Below are 25,602 nucleotides of genomic sequence, written 5' to 3' on the forward strand. Positions count from 1 at the left end.
TGTAATTTTTCATATATATGCACTCTTTGCGCGGTCACTGATTCGAGCGAGTAAAAATTTATCAAACATATCTTTTATAAGTGGCAATGTGTAATCTCGCTTTCGCTTTATGCTTTTCTCCTAAGGTTTAAAATTACGAGTTTGTTGCTCATGCTCAGCTACTTTTACTATACAAACAAAAATATCGCATCTTCGACTAAAGCGATTTTAATAAAACAAAGTGAAAACCTCTTTTAGAATCTCGTCTCTATAGCTAACAGAATTTTCTTGGAGCTGCAATGACGACCATTGTTTAATTTTTATTAGTTCATTATTTGGAAGCGCGGACAGATTCGGCCAAATTAATTTACACACAACACAACACACATAAATATATATATATAGTATGTATTCGAATATAAAATCTTTTCGGTGGGGTAAAAGAAACTGTCAAATATTATTAAAAAAGAAGAATGATATGACTATTGAAGAAAAACATTACTAGTCGGCAAAGAGAATTATAATTTATAAATCGGAACAAAAGGGGCTCCCGGGAGCACATGCATAAAGAAAAGGAAATTGGGGTGAGTTTATTTTTAGCTTATATATTAGTATGTATGTATAAGACCACACAGGATCGAGAAGTCCGCACGTTGGCCGGGGAAGAAAAATTTATGTATTACCATCTATTACATAACATTTGGTCCTAATCGAGCCGGATATACTGGTTTTAGCGGCTTCCGCTGATGTGCGGGGTTCTCTTTCTGTACAAAGAAAACACTATCGGTTCCTTCTCGAAGTATTCTGGCGGTGTATGAATACTTTGATAAGGTAATATTTATTCGTGGTTATGCGGATCATAAACACGAATAATATATATATTGCGGATTTTGCGGATAATATTGTTTAAAGTCATATTTTTGCAGTGATAGCTGCCATTTCCCTTTTTCACACTTCACAGAGAAACTCATAATATTGCGGTAGGGCTACACATATATTTATTTCGTTTCCCTTATTATAATATGACATACATTACGTATCCAAAAGATACATTGCACACTCACAACGAAATTGATTTGGTCTAGTCTGTGTACGTTTCTTTGTGGAAGAATTAATATTTGTGTAAGTGGTCTAATATACATATATTTTGTGCGGTTATGCGGTTTTAGGGATTATATTAATATAAAACGCAAATAATAATTTATTTTATGGTGACATTTTTATTTGCGTGTCTGACAATTGTATGTCAGAAAAGTATTTGAAAAGCGATTTTCTCTTGTCGCTTAGCGGTCTAGCGGTTGGTGCGGTATAATTTCATAGTGTGGTGTGATCTTGGACGCGGGTTCAAATCCACCTGAAGTATTTGTATTCCTTGCTTTTGTATAACAATATAGATATTTTATTGCGGGCCTCAAATTGTCTGAGGGAGTATTCTATTATTTTAATATTTAATAATTTTAAATTTCCTTAAAATGCCTCCTAAAAATTCAACTAAGACTTTTAAAAGTGAAGTATGATACAGCGTTATTAAATTTAAACAAACTTCACGAGATTTCACAGTCAGGGCTATGTTCGGAGGGGGAAAGAAGTGAATTCAAAATAAGATATGCCGATTTGGAACACATTTACACGGAATTCACTTCTAGTCATATGGAGTACCTAGCTAACTTGGAGGATGAATTTGAAATAGAGGAGTTTACCCAAAAAATACATAGTATATAACCAAAAATATTATGATGTGAAACGGAAGTTTTATTTCCTGAGGGCAGCTGTCAGTCTGAATATGGCACTGCTTCTTCCACAGATAGGAAAAGGAACGAGCATGCCATTTTACCAAAAGTTCGGTTACAAACTTTTAACGGAAAATTAGAGGAATTTACATCTTTTATGGAATTATTTGAATCATTGGTTGGTAAAGATCCAAAATTGTCTGATACTGAGAAATTATATTACTTACTGGGGTCTCTTGATGACGAGCCAAAGAGTCTTACTAAGCATTTGTCCGTCACAGGCGACAATTATTCAATAGCTTTGGATTTGTTGAAAAGACAATATGGTAACAAACGAGCATTAGCCGATAAATTGTTACAAAATTTGTTGGCAACGACTAGGGTTATCAATAATTATTCTTCTTTGAAACAATTTCTTAACACTTTGGTTGTGAATACAAAAGGGTTAGAAAAAATGAATTTCCCTGTATCGGAGTGGTCTTATCTTTTATTTTATCTAAATTTTCAAAAACTTGACTCTAGTTTGAAAAACGTTTTGAAGCTAGGTTATCTAATAAGGAATTGCCTGATTTTTCTGATTTGATTCAGTTTTTGGAGAAGGAAGTTAGGATCTTAGAGTCTAGTGGCGATGGTCAAAGCGGTAAGAGTGGCTCTGTGAATTCTCGGACACACCATGCCACGTTTGCAGGTGAACCAATGATGGTTTTGCAAGCTATGTAAGGAAGGAAGTCATCATTTATCAAAATGTTTGATATTTTTAGCATTGTATCCTCACCAGCGGAAGTTGCATGTTAAAGAATTTCGGCTTTGTTTTAGGTGTTTAGGGAAGCACAGTATTGATCAGTGCGTATCGAGTTGGTCATGTTACAAATGCAATTCTAATAAACACCACTACCTTATCCACTTTGATTTGCGGCCGGTGGTTACAGCAGGGGACGTGTCAGGGGTTCCACGATCGGGTGGTGGACCACGTTCACCAAGTGCTAATGAAAATCGGGTAGTTGCACACAAATTGGACACTAGTGGGGAAAAGGCTACTTGTACCACAGCTAGGGTAGGGGACCTGTTAAGGATCATCATGGGGGTAACTGCATCAGCAGTGGATGATGATATAGCTTTAACTGTCTCTAACATAAATAAAGACTATAGGCGGACAGTGTTACTAGCAACAGCTATAGTACGTGTCATGGACAGATATGGGGGAGTAGCCATGAAGTTCGTGCGCTACTAGATGGGGGTAGTCAAACTACATTATCACCGATACCGTTGTTAAAAGGCTTGGATTAAAACGATTTAAGTCCAATTCTATTTCGGTAACGGGTTTAGGGGAGGACTTGTGAGTGATTGTAGAGGAGGCGTAAATTTGGTTATGTGTTCTAAATATTCGGAACATCCTAGATTGGTAACAACGGCAATAGTATTAGGCACTATCACTCATAACCTGCCGACTCAAACTCTGTCTCAAAATTTTGCGGAATGGTATAGAGGTATCTATTTAGCGGATGACCAATTCTTTGTTAGTCGACCGGTTGATATTTTAATAGGTGCCGATCTCATGGGTGAAATCATGATTGGTGATTGTGTGAAAGTTAATGATTATTTGCCACGCGCAATGAATACGGTGTTTGGTTACGTATTGATGGGTCCAGTAACCCATAAGATATCTCAATGTAATGAGCGGTCTCAAACATTTTTCGCGGCATATGTTACCACAAACCAGATTTTGGAAAAATTCTGGGAAGTGGAAGATATACCGGATTCGGTTTTAGTTAATCCTGAAGATGCGGATTGCGAAAATAGGTTTTGTGAAACGCATCAACGGGATCAAACGGGGAGATATATAGTGCGGTTACCTTTTTTAGAAGATGAACCTGAATTGGGGGATTCAATTTCGATAGCCAAGAAACGGTTCATGGCTATGGAAAGGCGGTTAATCTCGAATGAGGCATTGCGGGAAAAGTATATTGCATTTATGCGAGATTATGAAAAGTTAGGGCATATGTCTGTCTGTGATCGGCAACCAGAGGACTATGCAGAAGATAAAGGGTACGTCATACCTCACCACGGTATTTTTAAAACAAACTCGGATAAAATTCGTGTGGTATTTGATGCCAGCTGTAAGACTACGACAGGGGTATCATTAAATGATAGATTACATGCTGGTCCAAAACTACAGCGGGATATAATGGAGATTATTTGTCGGTTTAGGATGTTTGAATATGTCTTCAGCACGGACATCAAGATGATGTTTCGACAAATTCTTATTAATGGGGATGACTGGAAGTATCAATTGATATTCTGGAGAGTCACCGGATCAACCTTTGCTATTATACGCTTTGAAAACTGTCACGTATGGCATGAAGTCTAGTCCATATCTCGCGATAAGAACCTTGCGACAATTGGCGGATGATGGTGAAGCAAAGTATCCGGCGGCAGCTAATCTTTTAAGATTTTCAGTTTACATGGATGACATTTTGGGAGGCGCAGATACTGAAGCGGAAGCAAAACAATTAAAAGCGGACCTAACTAATTTGCTTCTTTCTGGTGGTTTTGAGTTGAGTAAATGGGTGTCTAACAATAAGCGTCTATTAGATGATATTTCAATTGAAGATTTAGAGAAACCACGTACTTTTGATAAAGAGGGTGGACCGGGTTTTTACAAAATATTAGGGGTAGAATGGGATCCAAACCGAGATAGTTTTTCATATCATTGTAAAGTTACAGATTCTGGAAAATGTAGTAAACGTATAATTCTATCAACCTTGGCTAGGACTTTTGATCCGCTAGGTTGGATTGCGCCAGTGATATTCCAGGGCAAGATTCTTATGCAACGCCTCTGGAGATTGAGTTTAACCTCGGATGAAACTCCGCCAACAGATGTGATAGCAGAATGGAGATGCATTATAAAGGATTTACCTCAAATCGAGAATATTTATATAGATCGTTTTGTGTTAGGTGGAAATAAAGTATGTGCCCTACATGGTTTTCGGATGCATCTGAAAGCGGTTATAGCGCAGTTGTATATTTAAGGGTAGTGGACGAACATGGTGTTGTGAAGGTTTCTATTATGATGAGCAAATCGCGTGTTGCACCATCAAAAATGAAAATTACTATTCCGAAGTTAGAATTGTTGGGCGCTGCTCTTTTGGTACGACTTGTAAAATACATATTTGATTCAATTAAGGATCTTGCTCAAATTACAGAAATATTTTGTTGGTCAGATAGTACTATAGTTCTCTCTTGGTTGAGGATGTCTCCTCATACTTTACAAACATTTGAAGGAAATCGAGTATCCCAGATAGTAAATTGCGGACTGGATATAAAATGGAGGCATGTACCATCGGAGATGAACCCTGCGGACGTTGCAAGCCGGAGTTGTCGGGCTTCGGAATTGCTCGCCTCCCCTATGTGGTGGTCACCTCAATGGCTTAAAGAACTTGAAACAACCTGGCCTGCAGATCAGGCAAGGCAAACTAAAAGATGTTCCGGGTTTGCGGAAACCCTTGGTAAATGTCCATATGGGTACAACGAAGTTTATTAATCCACTGTTTATCAGATATAGTTCTTTAGTTATGCTACAAACAGTCGTTGCGTACTGTTTTAGGTTTGTACACAATATAAGGAACCCTTCTAATAAACGTACAGGTGTTCTGACTGTTAAGGATCGGAAATCGGTCTTGGATCGGCTCGTTAAATTAGTGCAGCAAACGGAATTTGCTGCGGACATAGATGTTTGAATCGACACAAGCCGTGTTCGACTCGGTTGAGACGTTTGTGTCCGTTTCTGGATAATGCGGATTTGTTGCGTGTTGGAGGTCGTTTAGATCATTCGAGCCTTCCATTCCAATCAAAACACCCATTAGTTTTACCCAAAAATCATTCTTTGACAAATTTAATTATTGACCATGCACATCGAGTTTATTGTCATGTGGGTGCAACAGCACTGCAGGCTATTTTGCAAAAGGATTTCTGGATTCTGTCGGCTCGGCAAGCCATTCGAAGTCGAATTTTTAAGTGTATATCGTGTTTCAGGTCTAAGGCTAGGCCGGTTGAGCCAGTTATGTCTGCATTACCAAGTGACAGGGTAAACGCAACTGGTATATTTCATACAGTGCAAACGGATTTTGCAGGACCTTTTTCAATTAGAGCCTCACGTCTTAGGAATGCAAAAATTTTGAAGGCATATTTGTGTGTTTTTGTCTGCTCTACAACCAAAGCGGTGCATTTGGAGGTTGTTGGAGACTTGACAACAGAAGCGTTCGGAGCTGCGTTGACGCGTTTCACATCTCGGCGCGGACTCCCGAGTGTGATACGTTCTGATAATGGTACTAATTATGTAGGAACAAACAAACACCTCAACGAGGTTGACAAGTATCTTCGGAATAGGGAAGTTGAGAATAGTCTTAAGAATTTTGCAGCCAAGAGTAGTATTACTTGGTTATTCAATGTGCCTTCGGGACCTCACTTCGGGGATTGTTTGAAGCGGCTGTCAAATCTGCAAAACCTTATTAAAGCGGATGATCGGGGAGCAGGTTTTGACTTATGAGGAATTGACGACAGTGTTCACAAGAGTTGAAGCAGTACTCAACTCGCCCACTATGTCTCTATCAAATGATCCTACGGATCTCGAAGTGTTGACCCCAGCACATTTCTTAGTCGGCAAGTCATTGCTTTCTGTGCCTGAGTATAATTTCGAACACGTAGTTAATACGCGGTTGGGACGTTTTAGATTAGTTCAGGCTATAGGTCAACGTTTCTGGAAACAATGGAGTGACCGTTACCTACACTGTCTCCAGAATCGTAACAAATGCANATTGTCAGGTTAAAGACTGCCTCAGGAATTTACTGAGGCCTGTAGTAAAATTGCGAAGTTGCCGCTGGATTAGTTTCCAGTGATAAAGTTTTTTCTTACCATTCCGATGCTTTAATGGTTAATTACTTATTATATTTATATTGCGTGCTTATGTTTTAGAATTTTAGTATAACTTTCAATGAAAGGGGCTTGTTGTGTTATTTGATAAAGGCTTTTCACAGCCTTTCTCGGGCGGCGGGATGTTTAATTTTTTATTAGTTCATTATTTGGAAGCGCGGACAGATTCGGCCAAATTAATTTACACACAACACAACACACATAAATATATATATATAGTATGTATTCGAATATAAAATCTTTTCGGTGGGGGTAAAAGAAACTGTCAAATATTATTAAAAAAGAAGAATGACATGATTATTGAAGAAAAAACTACTATCGGAGTCGGCAAAGAGAATTATAATTTATAAATCGGAACAAAAGGGGCTCCCGGGAGCACATGCATTAAGAACAAGGAAATTGGGGTGAGTTTGTTTAGCTATATATTAGTATGTATGTATAAGACCACACAGGATCGAGAAGTCCGCACGTTGGCCGAAGAAAAATTTATGTATTACCATCTATTACATAACAAGCATCATGGAGAATGACATATTCTATTAAACGGAGAAGAATTGAGTCATTTTTACTTTATTTTATTTATTTATGTCGAAGACTAACAGCTGTAAGTAATTCAATATAACAATGGTGTAGTTAAACTGAAAGCCAATTACAAGTCATCACTTATTGTATTAGGTTACATATATTAATTCTAACGCCGATTGAGAGAACTTATATTGGGAAAATTAAAAAAAAAAAAATAAGAACTCAGGCTCAAACACCTCCTCACTGAGGAAACAGTGGTCGTAAACGGATCAAGATCATGCTGTTTACAGATATTGTTAAAGTTGTTGCTCGCTCGCACAATAAAACTATTTTGCCGACAGTTTGTTGATGTATGAGGTACACATATGGGTGGATTAAATCGGAAGGCCTTGCAAGGCACATTAAAGTTTATTTTGGATGGAAGATCAGAAGAATCAATATCACCATTTACTACTTTTAAGAGTATTAAAGTATCCGCTATGTTTCTCCGAATTACAAGTGGCAGTACCTAAGTAATTTTTTTTACTTAATTTTAAATAGTTATTTGAGTCATATGGAACTTTTTGGTGATAGCAAAGATATTTAATAAAATGCTTTTGAACGTTTTCAATACGGTCAATATACTTGAAATAGCGTGGATTCCATAATGGAGATGCATATTCTAGATGACTCCTTACATAGGTACAGTAAAGTATTTTAAATGTTTTTGCTTCAGAGAAAGATTGAGAGATCCGCATTATAAAACCGAGAGATTGAGAAGCCTTTTTAATAATAGTACCTATCCACATGTTTATCATAAAGCAATTTACTTGTTAAAACGCTCTTTTTACAGTAAACATTATATTAGAAAAATAATTACAGAATACAATTTTAGACATTTTTGACAACGTCCAACCAGAGAATAATAATAATAGAATAGTCGCCGCGTGACATATCTTCTCTTCTGCCAGCCTGCGCCCGCAGACGAATACTTCCGGAAACGCCCGATGTCATCGGCTAGGATAGCGGCGCGTAACATCGGCCATCCTAAACCCCGTTTCTTTTCTTCATTCCCAGCAACCAAAGACCTTCAACTTGGATCCCGATTTGTTTTAACTGTTTCCCGATTTTAAACAAATAGGACCTAGTAACACTAATCAGAATGCTCATGGCTACAGACAGAATATGATCAGAAGGTTCATGACCACAGACAGAATATGATCAGAATGCTCATGGCTACAGAAAGAATATGATCAGAATGCTCATGACTACAGACAGAATATGATCAGAATGGTCATGGCTGCAGACAGAATATGATCAAAAGGCTCACGGCCACAGACAGATCAGATTAAATAAAATAAACAGTTACGCACGTTCGCATTGTCAGCCTGAAGTGTTGCGCCACCGATTTGACTTCACATGACTCCAGTCATTCCTGCCTCCAATGATTTAGTTTTTAAGAAAACACCCTCTCCAGTGAGCCAAGCAGCCGGCATAACGAAGTTTTTGTTATGAATGTCGTGAATCGTAGTAATGTTCAGACATCAATTCCATAGGCATTCTCAACATATTTACTTCAACAGACGTAGACGTTTGCCATGGTAACTAAAATCTGGTAATTTTAATTTTGGCATTCAATGATTCATCACAGATTTATTCCGATAGTTCTCTTCACATTCGAATTCAATCTAACTTCAAATTATGCATTTGTGTAATCCCACTTCTGAATGTTAAAACGCTCTTTTTACAGTAAACATTATATTAGAAAAATAATTACAGAATACAATTTTAGACATTTTTTTGACAACGTCCAACCAGAGAATAATAATAATAGAATAGTCGCCGCGTGACATATCTTCTCTTCTGCCAGCCTGCGCCCGCAGACGAATACTTCCGGAAACGCCCGATGTCATCGGCTAGGATAGCGGCGCGTAACATACTGTCCTGGATAACACCTAGGTCCTTTAAATCACTATGTCTTGGTAAGATTTGACCTTCCAACGTGTAGTTCGTAGTCGAGGCCAAACAGGTCAAGTTTATTCTTGTGACAATAATCTTCAAGGCGACATAAGTCAACCTGGAGTGCAGAATGTCGTCAGGGAAAGATATGGTGGTAAAAATTTTCATGACATCTGCAAAACTTGATGAATCCAGACAAGAGGCAATGTCGTTTATATAGATCACAAATAATAGCGGACCTAATAACGAGCCTTGCGGTACACCACTAGGCACCGACGCCCAACTAGAAATGTAATTATTGATTGCTGCCGCCTGTGATCTATTTTTGATATAGGAGGAGAACCACCTGAGTAAGTCTCCTCTTATATCGATGTCATAAAGTTTATGTAATAGGATCAGATTATCGATTCGATCAAATGCCTTACTATAATCCGTATAAATTACATCGACCTGTTTCCCAAGATCCAAGGCTTCAGTGAAATAAACATTGAACAGAATAAGGTTAGTAACTGTCGAACGCTCTCTTATGAAGCCATGTTGAAAGTGACTAAGAGATAATGCTATTGCAGGGTATACCTGGTCGTACACAATTCTTTCAAACACTTTAGCAATGACACAAATTTTAGATATGGGTCTGTAGTTTTTAATTTCAGTTTTAGGCCCCTTTTTATGAACTGGCGATATATAGGCAGATTTCCAAACACGTGGAACTACTCCTGTTGTTAGGAACATTTTAAATAGAAGTGAAATTGGCAATGATTTACAAATAAATGAAAAAAAAATAAAATATATAGGTATTAATGAGACAAAAAAAAAATGGTTTGAGACCTTGGGAAAGACATGTCTAGGCTATTTTATTTACTATCCCGCGAAATATATAGTGGGACATTATCCCGAGAAAATTGATCTAGCAGGAACTTTTTCACAAGCTACTTGCATAATGTTACAAGTGCAAAATGGGATGATTTTAATCAGTTCTTTAACAAAAAATAATTTTACGCGCTAAGATAGAAAGCCACCGCATTACCTCTTTCGACAATTTTGAATAAAGAACCATGAAGGTTTTTGTTTTACCTAGTACTTGTGGTAGTCATTACCATAAGACCCAACAATCTACTAAAAATAGTAAGTACTTAAATATAAACAGTGAATATATTCCTTTCTTATTTTGCCCTTGGAAATTGGAAGCTCACTGCTCAACATAGGCCTCCCCCAAGGATTTCCAGACCAACCTGATAGGAGCGTGTTCCTGCGGCCTTTACGGGGTCGTTTGTCCACCTTTTAGGAGGACTTACAACGCTGCGCGTGCCAGATAGTGGTCTCAACTAGAGAACTTTTCTACTAAAATAGTGAATAAATTAAAATTTATAAAATATTGGCGCATAGCATAGCCCTTGTCTTCAAGGGAAGCGAAGTATTCTGTTTGTTGAGACTGCGGCAACACACGGTCAACACGAGGTAATATAAAACTTAATTTTAGTATTCTGTTTGATTCCTAATAATAAATGAAATTCCAATGAAACACTAAAGATGTGTATAATTTTTTTTATAATGTTTATCAAGTTTACAACATATAAATACATGATTGCACTTAAAACATTGGAAGTTGTACTCCACTTATTTCCTAAATTATTTTGCTAATAGCTGTTTTCGGTAAACTATGCCAATTTAATTTTTCGATTTGTGTTCGTAAATAAATCAATTGAATTGTAAACATGACAACTATCCCTAACGGTCTATTTACGTAATGGATGAAATAAAAGCGGTTGGGATTATTAATTGAGAACTGCGGCAAGTAAAACATTGAAATAGGGTACCAGTTCAGCAGAAAAACAAACTATACAAGTACTCGAGAATAAAATGAACTGTTTAGGGAGCCACACGACTAACATTTTATATCTGTGTCACATAATATTATTACATTACTGATCTTATTCTGGGAATTATAAGACAATTTATGTAGTTCCAGCTTTATGTTTGTCACATACTTGTAATGCAAACATGCGTACACCTTTTACAGTTAGATTTCTGATGATGATAATATTACACTTATTGAGTAGCAATAATTTGATTTAGACGTATTACGCTGCGCTACGCTCTCATGCGGTAAGTATTAGATTATATTTTATAACCTTTCTTATATACTTTTTTGTGTTACGGATATTTACACTAACGAAAATATTACAAACATTGAAAAAAAATGGTAATGGTAATTAATCAGTCATTAATTAGTCATTATCATTAACTACATATTTAAAATACTTGATAAATTCATACTAGGTTAAAGTAATAAGTTTAAACACTATTCATAAATAACGACCATTAAAATATTACTTATCGGTAAGACGGGGAGGGGGGGGGGGGGGTATATAGGACTACGATTTGGAAAAATAAAATGTGCAACGAAATTATTACCAGACGAGGTGTTGCTCGAGGTTTCGCCCGCGTGCATAGCTTTACCCGCAACGAAGATTGGATTCTAGAAGAGCCGTTATAAAAATGGTAACTTAAGAATGACAGGTACAACATTCATTTTATGTAGATTACACATGTAGATAAGTTACTTTACCTAGGAATCTTATTTCTTTACTCTGTTTTATGGTATGTAGACGTGTATATGAACAATGAGCGCCCGTGCATTTTTCTAAATTTATTAGACATTTTATTTATCACAATTCCATTCATTATATTATAAAACAAAGTCCCTCGCCAAGGCTGTATGTCAACTGTCAGAACGCAATGAACTCAATAATTATCGAACGGATGTTCAAACTGTTTTCACCAATGGACGGAGTGATTCACGTTGGCGGTTTATAATTCAACAATATTTGTGTGAATTGTTTGAAATTTGATGATGATTGTTGAACACGTCGAATCAGTTACAATGTTTAAAATATGAATTGTTGCCAATTTTTTAACCAATTATATTTCTGCTTTCGCAAGAGTGCTTGATTTTCTTATTATCACACAAAGATTGTTAAAAATCAAATGCTTATAGTAAAATACCCTATTGCTCTGTATAACATCGTAATAATAAACTACGTCATGGTATGAAAAGTCTTCAACTAAAACTATTCACATGTGTACAGCACGCCCAAATACCTACTTATACCACTATAATATACTATACACGAATAATTATACTATACGCGAGTGTACCACAAAATAGTTTTTTTTTAAGTATACTAAATAAATATTACAAGTAAAAGTGCCAAAAGTTTACATGGCAATTTTTTTCGATGCGAGTCCGGTTTGGTACGTACCGCCGCAATGATCATTGTCGCCGAGCAACATTGTGCCAGCAATGTTGTTTTTATCATTGTGCCAGCAATGTTGTTTTTCGGTTTGAGACATTGTACCCAGTAGAATAGAACTAGGCCTTGTGATACTTAGCAATATCTGAGGATTGTGTGTGCAGTGTTTTGACATGCAGGGCTTTGTAATTCAATTTGTAGCCCTGTCCCCTACAATTCAGCGATCTTCAAGTTATAAAGGTTAAAATTGCTATAATCGCTAGTAATTTATATTTACTGTAACAATAATGCAATTAATTTCCTGAGATAATATAGTAGGTATTAATTCGGGATACGCGTTATCTTTTACATTTTTTTTCTTGTGCTCTTGATATAAATCGTTGTAAGTATTAAAGTTTGTACAAAAATGGAAATCGACGTATCTGTTTTGTAAAACTTATCTTGCAAAATGACGTTAATTCGTCTCAGGAAGAGTTTATAAACTGATCTGAGGCAAAGGAAAAAAAATGCTAGCAATTGAGTCGTCAGTCTTTATCTCGTTAGTAGGAAATTTTAGGCCCTGTTTCACATGTTCAAGTAAATACAGGTAATTTAGTTGGTGCTATTTGATTAACATTTATTTAGGAACATGGTTGTTAATGACACATTTATGTAACTATTTGATCTCCTTATATTTCTGACCAGTAAAATTTACTTGTACAACGTGAAACAGCTATCTACTTATAGAATCAGTTTACAGTATGATACAAAGGAGATGAATGGGAATGTAAGAAATCTATATTACACTATTCAATCTTAAATCTAGCTGATTTTATGATCTTTTGGTACTGCACAATAGTATGTTTGACAATAAATAAATCTTATAGCTATGTTAATTTTGTTTGGTCTCCCGTATACAGTCGCTGTGGCTGTTGTCAGTTTTTAAGATATGTGCATTAGGGTACGTAGGAATTTGAACGTCGAACGTGACAAAATATGGCGTATAATTACGTCAGTAAGCATGGTGTTACGTAGTTTAATCGTGTCACACTGCATTCGAAACTCAGTAGGACGCCCTATAACGGGACGTCATGTCATGAAGGTTAGGCCGTGGCTCCTTTGGTGCATAGGATGTGCACGCAGAAACTATGAACATTAACTGCGTGCGCCAGTGTCTGTCTAACTTTTATATTATACGATAAACGAATACGATGTTTTAATAAACATCTGGGATGTAGCCAAGACGCCTTTGTATAATGGTTAACGCTAAGAAAAAACAAAAAAAATATATATGAAGACATATCTAAGCGACAGACTATACTGCTTTATACTTGATTGCGACGTCTTGGCTGGGCCTATCTACTGTACGAGAGACTTGAGCTACGTGTGTATTAGCTATGATATGTTTACAGATTTGTGAATCACTCATTTTTCAGCTACCCTCTTCGATTGCTGGGGTTTACTTTTACTGTACATAATATCCAGGAACAAACCTGTAAAAGAAATTTTTATGAATTTCATTTATGCAATAAATTAACCATCCAATTTTAAATTGGAAAACCATAGTTTTTCCAAATAATATTGCACCGAAAATGATTGTATTCGCCAGCTGATTATAAAAGCAATGAAATAAACGAATGTATTTCAAGACATGCCACTAAAACTTTAAATTAATAATTGGCTTTGAAAAGTTATTTTTTTTTACAAAATGTATAAAATCGGTTCGTAAAAAATATATATTTTGCTATAAAACATACCAGTGAAAACTAAGACGGCGCCAACCCATTGCCTGCTAGCTAAAACATTGCCAAATATGATAACGGAGGCGAGCACCGTAAAAAACTTCCTTGTTGTGGTTACTACCGAGCATGGTAGGGGACCAAACTCCGACACCTGCAATTACACACACAGATTACAGGATACTGACGATGACTTATATTTCTTTTAAGAGCGTGACATAGAGCAAGTGTAGACATATCAGGCCTCTATTCAATATGGTGCGCTACTATTTTTCTTAACACAATATTTCTCAATATTAATTTTATATTTCATTTAACAAAATAAAAAAACTGAGTCAGTCTCATAATTTAACTGGTGCAAATATGTATTTTCTAAACCTTACAATATATCCTCTCAAATCACATTACTATAGTAAAATAGTGGTACACAGTAGATATAATGTGCGTTGAGGTAAAATCGGACGCTTTTTCGGCCTGATAACAGTGTCGCGAATTATTTTTTTACAAAAACTTAATAAAAATAATGATAATAAATCATTAAATAAGTTATATTTTGTTAAATATACTAAAAAGTCAGTATTTTTGATATCTTTAAAAATAACAGTCAATGTTTTATAAGGCTTTAAAAATTTAATGGTACCATAGTTTCAAAAATAGGTGAGAAAGATTGGACATTCAGGAGTATTGTTCAGATTAGTTTCTTAAATTACTTATATTTAAGAGGATTCTAAATTACATGAAAGGAGGATTCCGCTCAAGGTAATAATAATAGTAATGTGGGATTAGTTACAAAATAAAACTTTACTTTTCAAGTTAATTGCATTTTAATATTTTTTCTCTCTGACGTCTTTAGTCTGTCATTTCCAAAATTCGTCTGTCATTCACGCTTCTCTCTTTTCATCTCGCTCATACACTTTACATTCCATTCCAAGCATCACACTAACGTGCCATTCCTACAGTAATATCAGCCCTGTATTATATACTATCCCACTGCTGGGCTCGGGCTTCCTCTACTACTGAAAGGGATTAGGCCTTAGTCCACCACGATGGCCCAGTGCGCATTGGTAATAATTTATACAAATACGAAAAAGTATATAAACGCGTGCGAAAGTTTATCCGGGATTCAGTTTTCCATTATAAAATCACGCTATATATCTTCCCGGAATATAAACTTTAAACGTTAACTGAGCGCACGCAACGGAAACTCTCAAAAGGAATATTTTTTTTCTGTTTTGCAACATTTTTTATTGATGCTCCGCTCCTATTGGACATAGCGTGATATTATACACCCTTTAGACTTTTCTGATAAATGAGATTTTCAACATTGAAATATTTTTTTCATTGGAACTTATAATTCCTGAGATTAGCGCGTTCAAATAAGCAAACAAATTCCTCAGTTTTATATAATAGTATAGATTACACCTCTTACGGTCTAATCCGAAAGCATTTTACACAACTCACCATAAAGAATATAAATAGTTGTCCTGTTGCACCCATAAGAGCAAATGCGACGAGGTATACAATAATGTAAGGATACATCGACACAAAGCTTATGAACTTAAATAACTCTCCACTCAACATCACTCCAATGGCAGAAATAATTGTTCCCCTGAAATAATAGAAAAATATATAAACACATATCATGATATTTGTTCTAAGTACATAATAACACCATTGAAGACAGTACACATTACTCGCAAAATTCGCAATGCATCACAAAGATATTCAACATTTACCAAAAAAAAACAATATAATTTGTATCAACATAGCATGTTTATATAAATTATAATATTATGAATATAAAATTGCAATCGCTCTGAACATTATGAATACATAATATTGACATGATTTTTATCACACTTATATTATTTAAAAATATATTTAAAAAGGTATATTATATAATAATTATAATATTATGAATATAAAATTGCAATCGCTCTGAACATTATGAAATACATAATATTGACATGATTTTTATCACATTATATTATTTAAAAATATATTTAAAAAGGTATATCACTACATAGTATAAAACAAAGTCGCTTTCTCTGTCCCTATGTCCCTTTGTATGCTTAAATCTTTAAAACTACGCAACGGATTTTGATGCGGTTTTTTTTTAATAGATAGAGTGATTTAAGAGGAAGTTTTATATGTATAATAACATCCATTAAATAGTGGAGAAGTACTGTTATTTTGTTATGTTGTACCCGTGCGAAGCCAGAGCGGGCTGCTATGTTTTTATATACAACAATCACAGTTTTTCTGTAGTGTTTTTAGTATCAGCATTGCACCCGTGCGAAGCTGGGGCGGGTCGCTAGTTACATAATAAAGAGGTATGTTGTACTTACCACCAATTAGTATTCAACATCATGGAGTAAGCTGAAGGTGAAGACTCGCTTTTTATCCGTTCCTGGAATCGTAGCACATTTTAATAATTATTATGTATTCTTCAAACTACGAACTCAATTAAAATTTACAAATAAAACTATTTTTGTACACCTTGGTTTCTTCTTTTTAACACTAATTAATGGCTGCTGTATATTCTATTTTATGTTTGATATATCTACATTTTACAACAAACATATTTGGTAATAACTAATGATTTAGAAACTTTCTACTCTGAAAGTGAACGATAAACTTTTATTGTTGAAGTACACTGTATCTGTGTAAATCAATTAGCAGACTAAATTAGTGTAATAAATGTAAGTACAAAAATCAACAATCCAATACGCAAACTACTAATCTTGTTCCCTAAATATATAATAAAATAGTTATTGTCTATCAACTATCTAGATATTCAATCTGATCCCAACAAAACAGTCATTTATGTGCATGTAAAAATACTTTAATTCTGTTTGGTCCACTTTCATAATAAAAAAAGCTATTAGGATTGTTTATTGAAAAGGCAGTATATTATCCCTCTTATATGTTAAACAGATGTGAGCTTTATGTATGTACAAACCTGCACTGCGCCTGTAAGTCCATCCATGGTAAGAGATAATAGCAGAAGTAACTCCCCAATACCAAATCCTTGGGACTCATTTGTAACCTTTGTGCTCTGGTCTTTGTACATAAACATAACAATACCAGTAACAATGAGGAATACAAATAAATATTTCTTGAGTGGATAAGATTTACGTCCAATGAGAACACCAAGCAACATTACAGGAATGGGTTTTGCTGCCTTGCCAACAACCTGTAACAGACAATTGATACTGAAATTATGTTGTAAGACATTTTTTTTCTTCATGACAAGCTTGTTGTTTGCCTAATGGTAAGCGATACAACCACCCATAAACGGTAGAAGCACCATCCAACAACTTGAAAGGCACATACTATTATTTGGTATTCTTATATACATGGTATAATTTAAATCACCACTGAAAAGTTTACTGATTGTGGTAGATATGATTGCCTTTCAAGTGTTGCTCTCTATGTAACATGTTGACTGCCAACATTAATGTACCTAGGACAATTCATCCTACCAAGCCAAGTAAAAATTCTTGATTTTGCCATTTCTCATAGATTGTCTTTTCCTATTATTTATTTACATTAATATATAGGTAATTTGTATTATTAATATGGAATGGTTTTCGACTCTGTATTATAAGTTATTAAAAGTCAGTCAATGCTAAAGTGTAGTAAAGTGCACTTTTTATTGGCAGTTAATGTTTTAACAAATATAACATTGATTTTAGAAATGCATACCATTATAATTAGACTGGGTTATGCTAAAATGTCCCAACTACTCTTAAACATTTGTGGATTGTTATTAGTTAGAGCTGGATTTTCTGTGTATAAAAAATATGTGTGAATTGCTTGACAAAAAATAAAGTATTACATTGCAGGCACATTTTGGCAAAACTGTTGTTGCAATTGTTGCATACTAAATTACCTGTGTTGGATAGTTGATCCACTGCAGTGCCATAACTGAGCACACCATGGCTAAGAGATATGTTAGAGCTGACGAAAAGTAATAAATGCCTCTTGTGTTATCCGTTTCATGCTTCCATGATAACTGAAACAGATATTGACATGAATTTTGTATGACTAGAAGTCTGCTTGCAGTACACACAGAAAATGTCACTTAAATGCTTTGGATATCCTTTCATAATATAAAAAGTCCTCCCACCAAGTCTGTCTAAATGTTATCAATTCAAAAACTATGCAACATTTCATTAATAACTATTGTAGCTTACGATTAATTAAATAGCTACCTTAATTTATATACTCACCATAAGTATTTGGGCAAAAATATAGTTAACCAGACACTGCATGAAAACTAAGCACAGAGCACATGTGAATTTATCATTTTCACCGTACTTGCCCCGTGTTATTTTTTTCTTGTAACATACCAAATATAAAGTAACACATAAATATCGCCAAAGCGAAAAATACAAAACGAAACTCGCTTCGGGACTTCGGCATTTTATTTCGTTCAGTTATACGTATTCTGAAATAAAACTATAGTGAAAAAGCTTCCGTGCTTAAAAAAAATAAAAGTGTCACGTTGGTACCAAAACCACTAACGCCTGGACACGTAATGAGATTTATTTATTTCTTAACATATTTCCTAAATAAAAGTTTACATCAACAGTTAGCAAATAAATATTTAACACGTAGGCAATAATAAAGTCCGCGCCACCATTCAAATGACACACCAGAGACCAATAAACTCTTTCTTTCCCGGGTGAAAAACCTATGACCCTTATTATTCTCACTTACACACAGGTTATGTTGAAAAATAAATATGGCCGTAGTACTAGAGACGTAGCCGTATTGAAAATCGATATTTATCCGAATATACCGATTTTTAAATAATTAAGGATGTGCTTAGGCTGGTTTCACACTAATACAAAAAAATCGGTTATCGATTTGCTACAGTGAGTACACGGCGTAAATGTAGTGTCACGTGTTTACCCATTTAAAATATTGACAAATAAAATAAAACAACTTTTCTTATCTAAATATAAAGATTTATTAGTAATGTTTTCATTACTTTTCACGCCCAATTTACCATAATTTCAGAATCTACCGATAGCCAGCGAAAATAATTTTTACTTAAAATTGCAGCCCGTATAATTGCATTTTCTGTTCAATAAAATAAAATATAGGTAAACAAAGTTATTGCTGTACTTATGATACGTTTAAAACAAATCAAATAAATTAATGAACAAACCACTGAGTCACTACAGACGCTAAAATTTAAAAAATAATTGATATATAAAGGATAAAAAAACGAAAGAAGTCAGCTCGGGCCGACAGGACAAAAGGTATATGATATAATCTTAATAAAATAAAAGGAATGCATCACGATCTTCGCCGTCGAAGAATACAATATAGGCCCCTACCTAGCTAATCCACCAGCCTTTCACTAGCTACCTAAGAGATGACTACCCGAAGAAGAAAGGCAGAAAGAAACTCCGGGCTTATTTTTTTGTCATCAATTACCAAATATTTTTTATAGATGTTGTATACAAAGTAGTCACATAGCTTATATAAGGTGGTGCACGGATTAAAAACATGGACTGGCATAAAGCAAATACATAAATAGTGCACACCATTCAGCCGCTTACATTTACCAACATAATTTTAATTTTCATCATTACAATTCAATATTATAAAGGCAAATGCAACAACATGATTTGTTGGTTGTCTTCCACTTATTAATATTTTGTCATATAAATCAACAATAACTTACAAGAAACAAAATTGGATTGCATATAAATTTAACAGTAACAATTTACATAAAATTAAAAATAATGACAATACAATGACTGACTAGTGGCACATTTGAAAGAAAAATTACTACAAAGGACAAAAATGTTAGATATTTTATATTGAAAACATGATTTTAAATAAAAGGTAAAATTAATATTTTTGTACATAGTAAATGAATAGAAATATGAACTATTTTGGAAACATAAACATTTTTATTTTACCCGTGTTCAAGCATAATTATGCATATGAGATTTTAACAACGGCTTGCTTAACAGTTAGCAAAATTAAGATAATTGTGAAGACTAGCACTATAATTTTACACAATATAAAGAGCCATACTTAAGCTATTCACTATTATACACTATGCATTAGATATAATAACTAATCTAACAACACAAAACTAAGAATTTATTTGAATATGATTATTCTCTCACGAAAAGCATTCCATGCATAATTTAACATTTTGCAATATCATATAATGGCACATTTGCTACTAAAAATGCTACAAAATACAGAAAATGTTGAATACATTATAATGAAAATATAATATTAAATTAAAGGTAAAATTACTAATTCTGCACAATGTAAATCAATAAAAATATGAACAATTTGGGGAAACATACACATAATACTTTTTGTAGAAATGTAATTTATTTACTTGACAATTATCTGGTAGGCTCATTTTAGGTTGTACAAGCATAATTATGTATATAAGATTTTAACAACTATTTGCTTAACAGTCACCATAATGAAGATTATTTTAAAACTACTATGATTTTATACAATAAACAGAAAGCATAATAGCTAATTTAAAACCACAAAATGTGGGTAATACACTTTAAAAACATCAATTTCATTTGCAAAAATCGTAATAATTGTGGACAAAATACTATGAAGAACTTTTATTAAGTGAGATTAGGAACTACGCCTTCTTTGTGATCTATAACTCAATCCTTTTGTGACTTTCTCACGGATTAGAGTTTCCATTTCTATATCTTTAGGCCTTGAATCAATATTATTCATTCTATTATTAAAATTAATACACCACTGCTTAACTTGCATTCTAACTATGTAGGACCAAAAAGCTTTAATAACAGCCGTTTTGTGAATATTACAGTTGTACCAAGTAGTGTCAATATATTTTATTAAATTACTTATTAAGTCAGAATAAATATAAACACTGCAAAGAAATGGCATCATCTTGTCAATAATGTAAATACTCTGCCAGACCATTTGACTAAAATTATTAGAAGGATAACATAACCTATCTACATTGGAACTATATTCTCTTAAATTAATTAATTCGTGAAATGACTCTCTCTGAGATAATAGTGCTTTTGTACAATTATCACAATCTTTGCAGTTCAAATTGGACATCAAAACGACAAACTGCACCAGCAATATATGGTACAGACTTATGTTGGAATATATTCTCGTTAGGTATAGAAATTTCTATAAAGTTAGTTTCATTACATTGAAGACTATCAGTGTATGAACCATATTTTTGGTGGCTGACTAAATGTTTTAATGTTCCCAACATTTTGTCATCATCATCAGAACAATTAGTGTATAAAGATTTACCGGTAGTAATGTTGTTAATCAACAAGGTTTTAAAAGCCGATACAAAATGAGTACAATTAGGATTTGTACTAAAATTACCATGTGCCCTTATTTGACCAAAAAAGTTTTCTATCGGATCTTGATTAAGACGTCTAAGACTTAAAAATTTAACACCATCAATTCTCAGCAGATCTGACCACAAATGTTTTATTGTTTTTATATTATGTTCAAAATGCTTCAGTGATAAAGGCTTCCTTTCCCTTTCATTGGAAGCGTCAAAGCGCATTGAAGCTAGCTTTTTCACAGCATCATTCCAGAATGCAATGTGCTCCGAATTATATGAAAGAGCATGTTTTAACTTATTCCCATAATGACCAAAACCATTTAAACTATCAAACAAATTATTTATAAAAAGAAGAATTTCTGCTGTGAACAAACCATTTCCAATGTCTTCATTTAAACTTATGTAATCATGATCCTGGAGATAGCAGAGACTTCATCTGGATTTCTAGTGATGTAGCCACTTGCCGGCTAAAAACTTGGGCTGCAAATTTGACCTGAAATGTTAATAATATAAATAATATATTAGTAAATTAATAAATGAACGATTTTAATCATGGTATGATTATTTAATCTGTTATGAGCTTAAAGATATTTAATTAAATGGCCCAAAGAAATTGATATTCTGGCCAATACTTTCACAAGAATACGGCAATTTAACATATTATATTAAGGTTTTTTTATGACAATTGTTGTACATTATGCCAATTTCAAGTTGGGGAAAGTGGTTAATTTAATCACAGAATACGATTTATTGGAAACATGAAAGGAAAAGGATCAGTAATGATGATATAATTTTATTTCCTGATGATAGTACGGTACTATTCTCTGAGAAAACTCAGTTATTACTAGAGGCTAGAGTAAATAAGGCATTAGAGGACATTGTGAATTGGCTTACAGAAAACCATTTATAAATTAATTTAAAGTAAAACATCTTATTTTTTGAAATTAAACTAATTTTCGGATTCTATCGCGGTGTTCGTATTTTATTTTCTCCCGACGTTTTGCAGCCTTCATGGTCATGATCCCCCGTGACCATGAAGGCTGCAAAAGTCTTCGAAACGTCGGGAGAAAATAAAATACGAACACCGCGATAGAATCCGAAAATTAGTTTAATTTCAATGTCTAACATTCGCGTAAATATAAGAAATCATTATCTTATTTTTTTCAAGAATAGGTCAGCAACTAAATTGCTTTCTATAAATTATCACTTACAGGCAGAAGCCATACGATTTTTAGGGCTCCAGGTGTACTGCAACTTAAAACTGGAAGGAACTTAAGGAAAAATTTTACATTAACTAGTTTATTTATATACGAAATTTCAATATTTGTAAAAAGAAACCTACATATATTATGTACACTAAATATTATAGCAAACGAAATAAAAATGCCACCTAACAATACAGCTCTATTAGATAAGAGCGGTATCTGCATGGGTCCAAGAATATAATATAATAAATTACAAGTTGTATTGTAAACATAGAAAACATAGATATATTTAAACGTAAATTAAAAACCTTTTTAATTGATAAGACATATTATTATATAAGAGAATATTTACAGGAATAATTTTGTGTAACAATTTGTAACAACTGTGATAGATTATATTATATTATCATACCTACCTAATGCTATACTATATTAATATACTATATTAATATTAAATTGTTATTTTAGCTTAACTTTATATTGTAATTTTTGCACGTCATTCGCCTAAATATGGTAAGACGCTATGTTATAAAATACACCACCTAATACTTAAGGTACCCATATTTGCAAAATAAATGAATTGATTCATTGATTGATATGGTAACGAAATTAAATAAAGAAATCTGATTATGGATATGTCGGAGATAAGCCAGTATCCACGTGTTCGGAGTCCATTATAATGAAAACACAAACTTAATATTGGTTGGTTTATTCTCTCTTGATCTTGGAACACAAGTGAAGTGAATTTAAAATGACCAGGCTTTATATAATCCAATTGAGTCATAGTGAATTTAACTGCAACTTCCTTTTTAGAAAAATAATTAAAATTACTGTACAATAAATCGTAGGTTATAGCTGAATATTCAAAATTAATATTATAATGAATTTTACATAATTAGATATAATATTACTTTACATAAATAACTTTTAAGTAAGCAAACTATTATTTTACATTATTTTCTAACAGATGCCGCTATTAACAAGGTGTGAATATTTTTACTTATAGATTAAAACAATGATATAGAAATCAGGATAATATTAACAATTCTAATTGAATTTACTTTAGACGTTTAGATTACATAAACAATTAAATAATGATATAAATAAATATCCATTATTTTCCAAACACTCAAATAGTCAATACAGTTTCTAATTTATTCTGAAACTTAATAAATAACAGAATTGCGGTTGTAAATACTTATTTAAATATCATTCTTTAATATTCTAGACTTTTCATAATAATATAATCACTAAATATAAATTTGCGCCCATAGATACGATGCGAGAATACGAAAGGCGATTACGATGCTATTGGGAAACATCTCGATAATGTAGATTGGGAAAAGGTACTTGGTCACAACGGCGTCAATGATATGCTCACTAAATTCTACGGTATTTTACATGAGACTATCCAACTTTATGTACCTAAATTTAAACTAAGAAGTAATAAGTATCCGGTTGGGTTTAATCGCAACCTCATATGTATGTTGAGAAAAAAAGTAAGGTTCGGCAATGCTATAAATTTTTAAGAACCCGTTAAATGGAATAGAATTTAAATTACTCAGAGAGAGTTGCAGATCCTTATTAAATAAATGTTATAATACATTATCTTGAAAGTATAGAAGATAATATTTAAAAATTTTATAATCATTTTGGTCATTCATCAAGGCCAAAAGAAGAGGATCTTGCTTTCTCCCAGCTTCGATGTCCGATGGTAATCAAGTTAGTTCCAAAGAAGTTGAAATATGTAATATGTTTGCTTCGCACTTTGCATCAGTGTACGAGAAAGATACTAATGGAGTCGAATGTCGATGCTAACCCGAATTTTTCTTATCATTTCATGGATAGCTGTGCGAGTTACTCCTCGGACTTGGACTCGTAGTTTTACGTCGTTGCACATCACACTTAATGAAGTTTCACGTAAACTTAAGACTCTTGATATAAGCAAAGGTTCTGGCCCAGACAATATTCCACCAAATTTTATTGTTGCATGAACAAGAAATCTGACTAGTCCACTTTGTAAAATCTATAAAAAATCACTGAAAACCGGAATTTTCCAAAGAAATGGAAGGTAGCTAGAGTGGTGCCGATACACAAGTCGGGCAATAACACATTAATGTCCAACTATCGACCGATTTCTATTTTTACTATGGCGAAATTGTTTTTGAATTTGTAGTATTTCCATATCTGGAAGCTTACTTCAAACCATTTTAACTGAACACCAACATGGTTTTGTTAAATTTCGCTCAACAAGCACTAATTTGGTCTCTTTTACTGAGTTGCTTTCAGAAGTCTTAGACAATAACATGCAAACTGATGTAATATATACAAATTTCAGTAAGGCTTTTGACAACGTTTTTCACGAACTCTTGCTGCAGAAGTTATCCGGTATGGGTACTCTTGGCACATGTATGAATGGTTTCAATCTTATCTTACTGGTCGCACTTACCATGTGGTTCTTAATGGTTTTAGTTCCAATTTCCATCATATTGCTTCTGGGGTGCCCACAGGGCTCCCATTTGGGACTGTTATTTTTAATATGTTCATAAATGACATTATCAATTGCTTGCATCATTCCACACCTTTCATGTTTGCTGATGACCTAAAGATCCTGAAGTCCATTAATTCTCCCGACGATGTCAAATTGTTACTGAGCAATTTAGAGGACTCATTCATTAGAGGATTCCACATATGGAATATATAATTAAAAAAAGCATCTAGTTTGTTAGGCTTCGTTATAAGAAATGGAAAATGTTTAGTTTGTTATAGTTGATTATTAAGGTATTGCATTAGTATTTTAAGGTAGCCCACCACCACTCACCCCCCGCTAAGCTACGACCCTGGTGCACAGCTGTCTAATAAATTGTCGAACAATGTGAAAGACAGTGATACTTTTAATAATTTACTTAAGGTTATAGCTTAAGGTCCATTTTTCATACATTTTGTTTCACCTTTAATCTGGGTAACTAAACAAGTAC

General features: G+C 33.8%; 1 protein-coding gene and 1 long non-coding RNA gene across 2 annotated transcripts; both read right to left on the reverse strand.

Annotated features, from left to right (window-relative positions):
• Positions 1–10,631: 10,631 nt before the first annotated feature.
• Positions 10,632–18,727, reverse strand: LOC115451080 (solute carrier family 35 member B1 homolog). Its single transcript, XM_030179274.2, is given in 8 exon segments — positions 10,632–13,828; positions 14,093–14,228; positions 15,536–15,683; positions 16,423–16,484; positions 17,037–17,270; positions 17,970–18,092; positions 18,310–18,414; positions 18,416–18,727. Coding segments are annotated over 8 exon segments (963 nt in total). The 5' UTR covers positions 18,503–18,727; the 3' UTR covers positions 10,632–13,760.
• A 301-nt stretch (positions 18,728–19,028) lies between these two features.
• Positions 19,029–25,593, reverse strand: LOC119191849. Its single transcript, XR_005113544.1, has 2 exons — positions 25,074–25,593; positions 19,029–21,912 (listed from the first exon to the last, which is right to left on the reverse strand). It is a non-coding gene; the product is annotated as an uncharacterized LOC119191849 (long non-coding RNA).
• Between the last annotated feature and the right edge of the window lie 9 nt (positions 25,594–25,602).

This window comes from Manduca sexta, unplaced genomic scaffold (genome assembly GCF_014839805.1).
Source record: "Manduca sexta isolate Smith_Timp_Sample1 unplaced genomic scaffold, JHU_Msex_v1.0 HiC_scaffold_1999, whole genome shotgun sequence".
NCBI classification, from domain to species: domain Eukaryota; kingdom Metazoa; phylum Arthropoda; class Insecta; order Lepidoptera; family Sphingidae; genus Manduca; species Manduca sexta.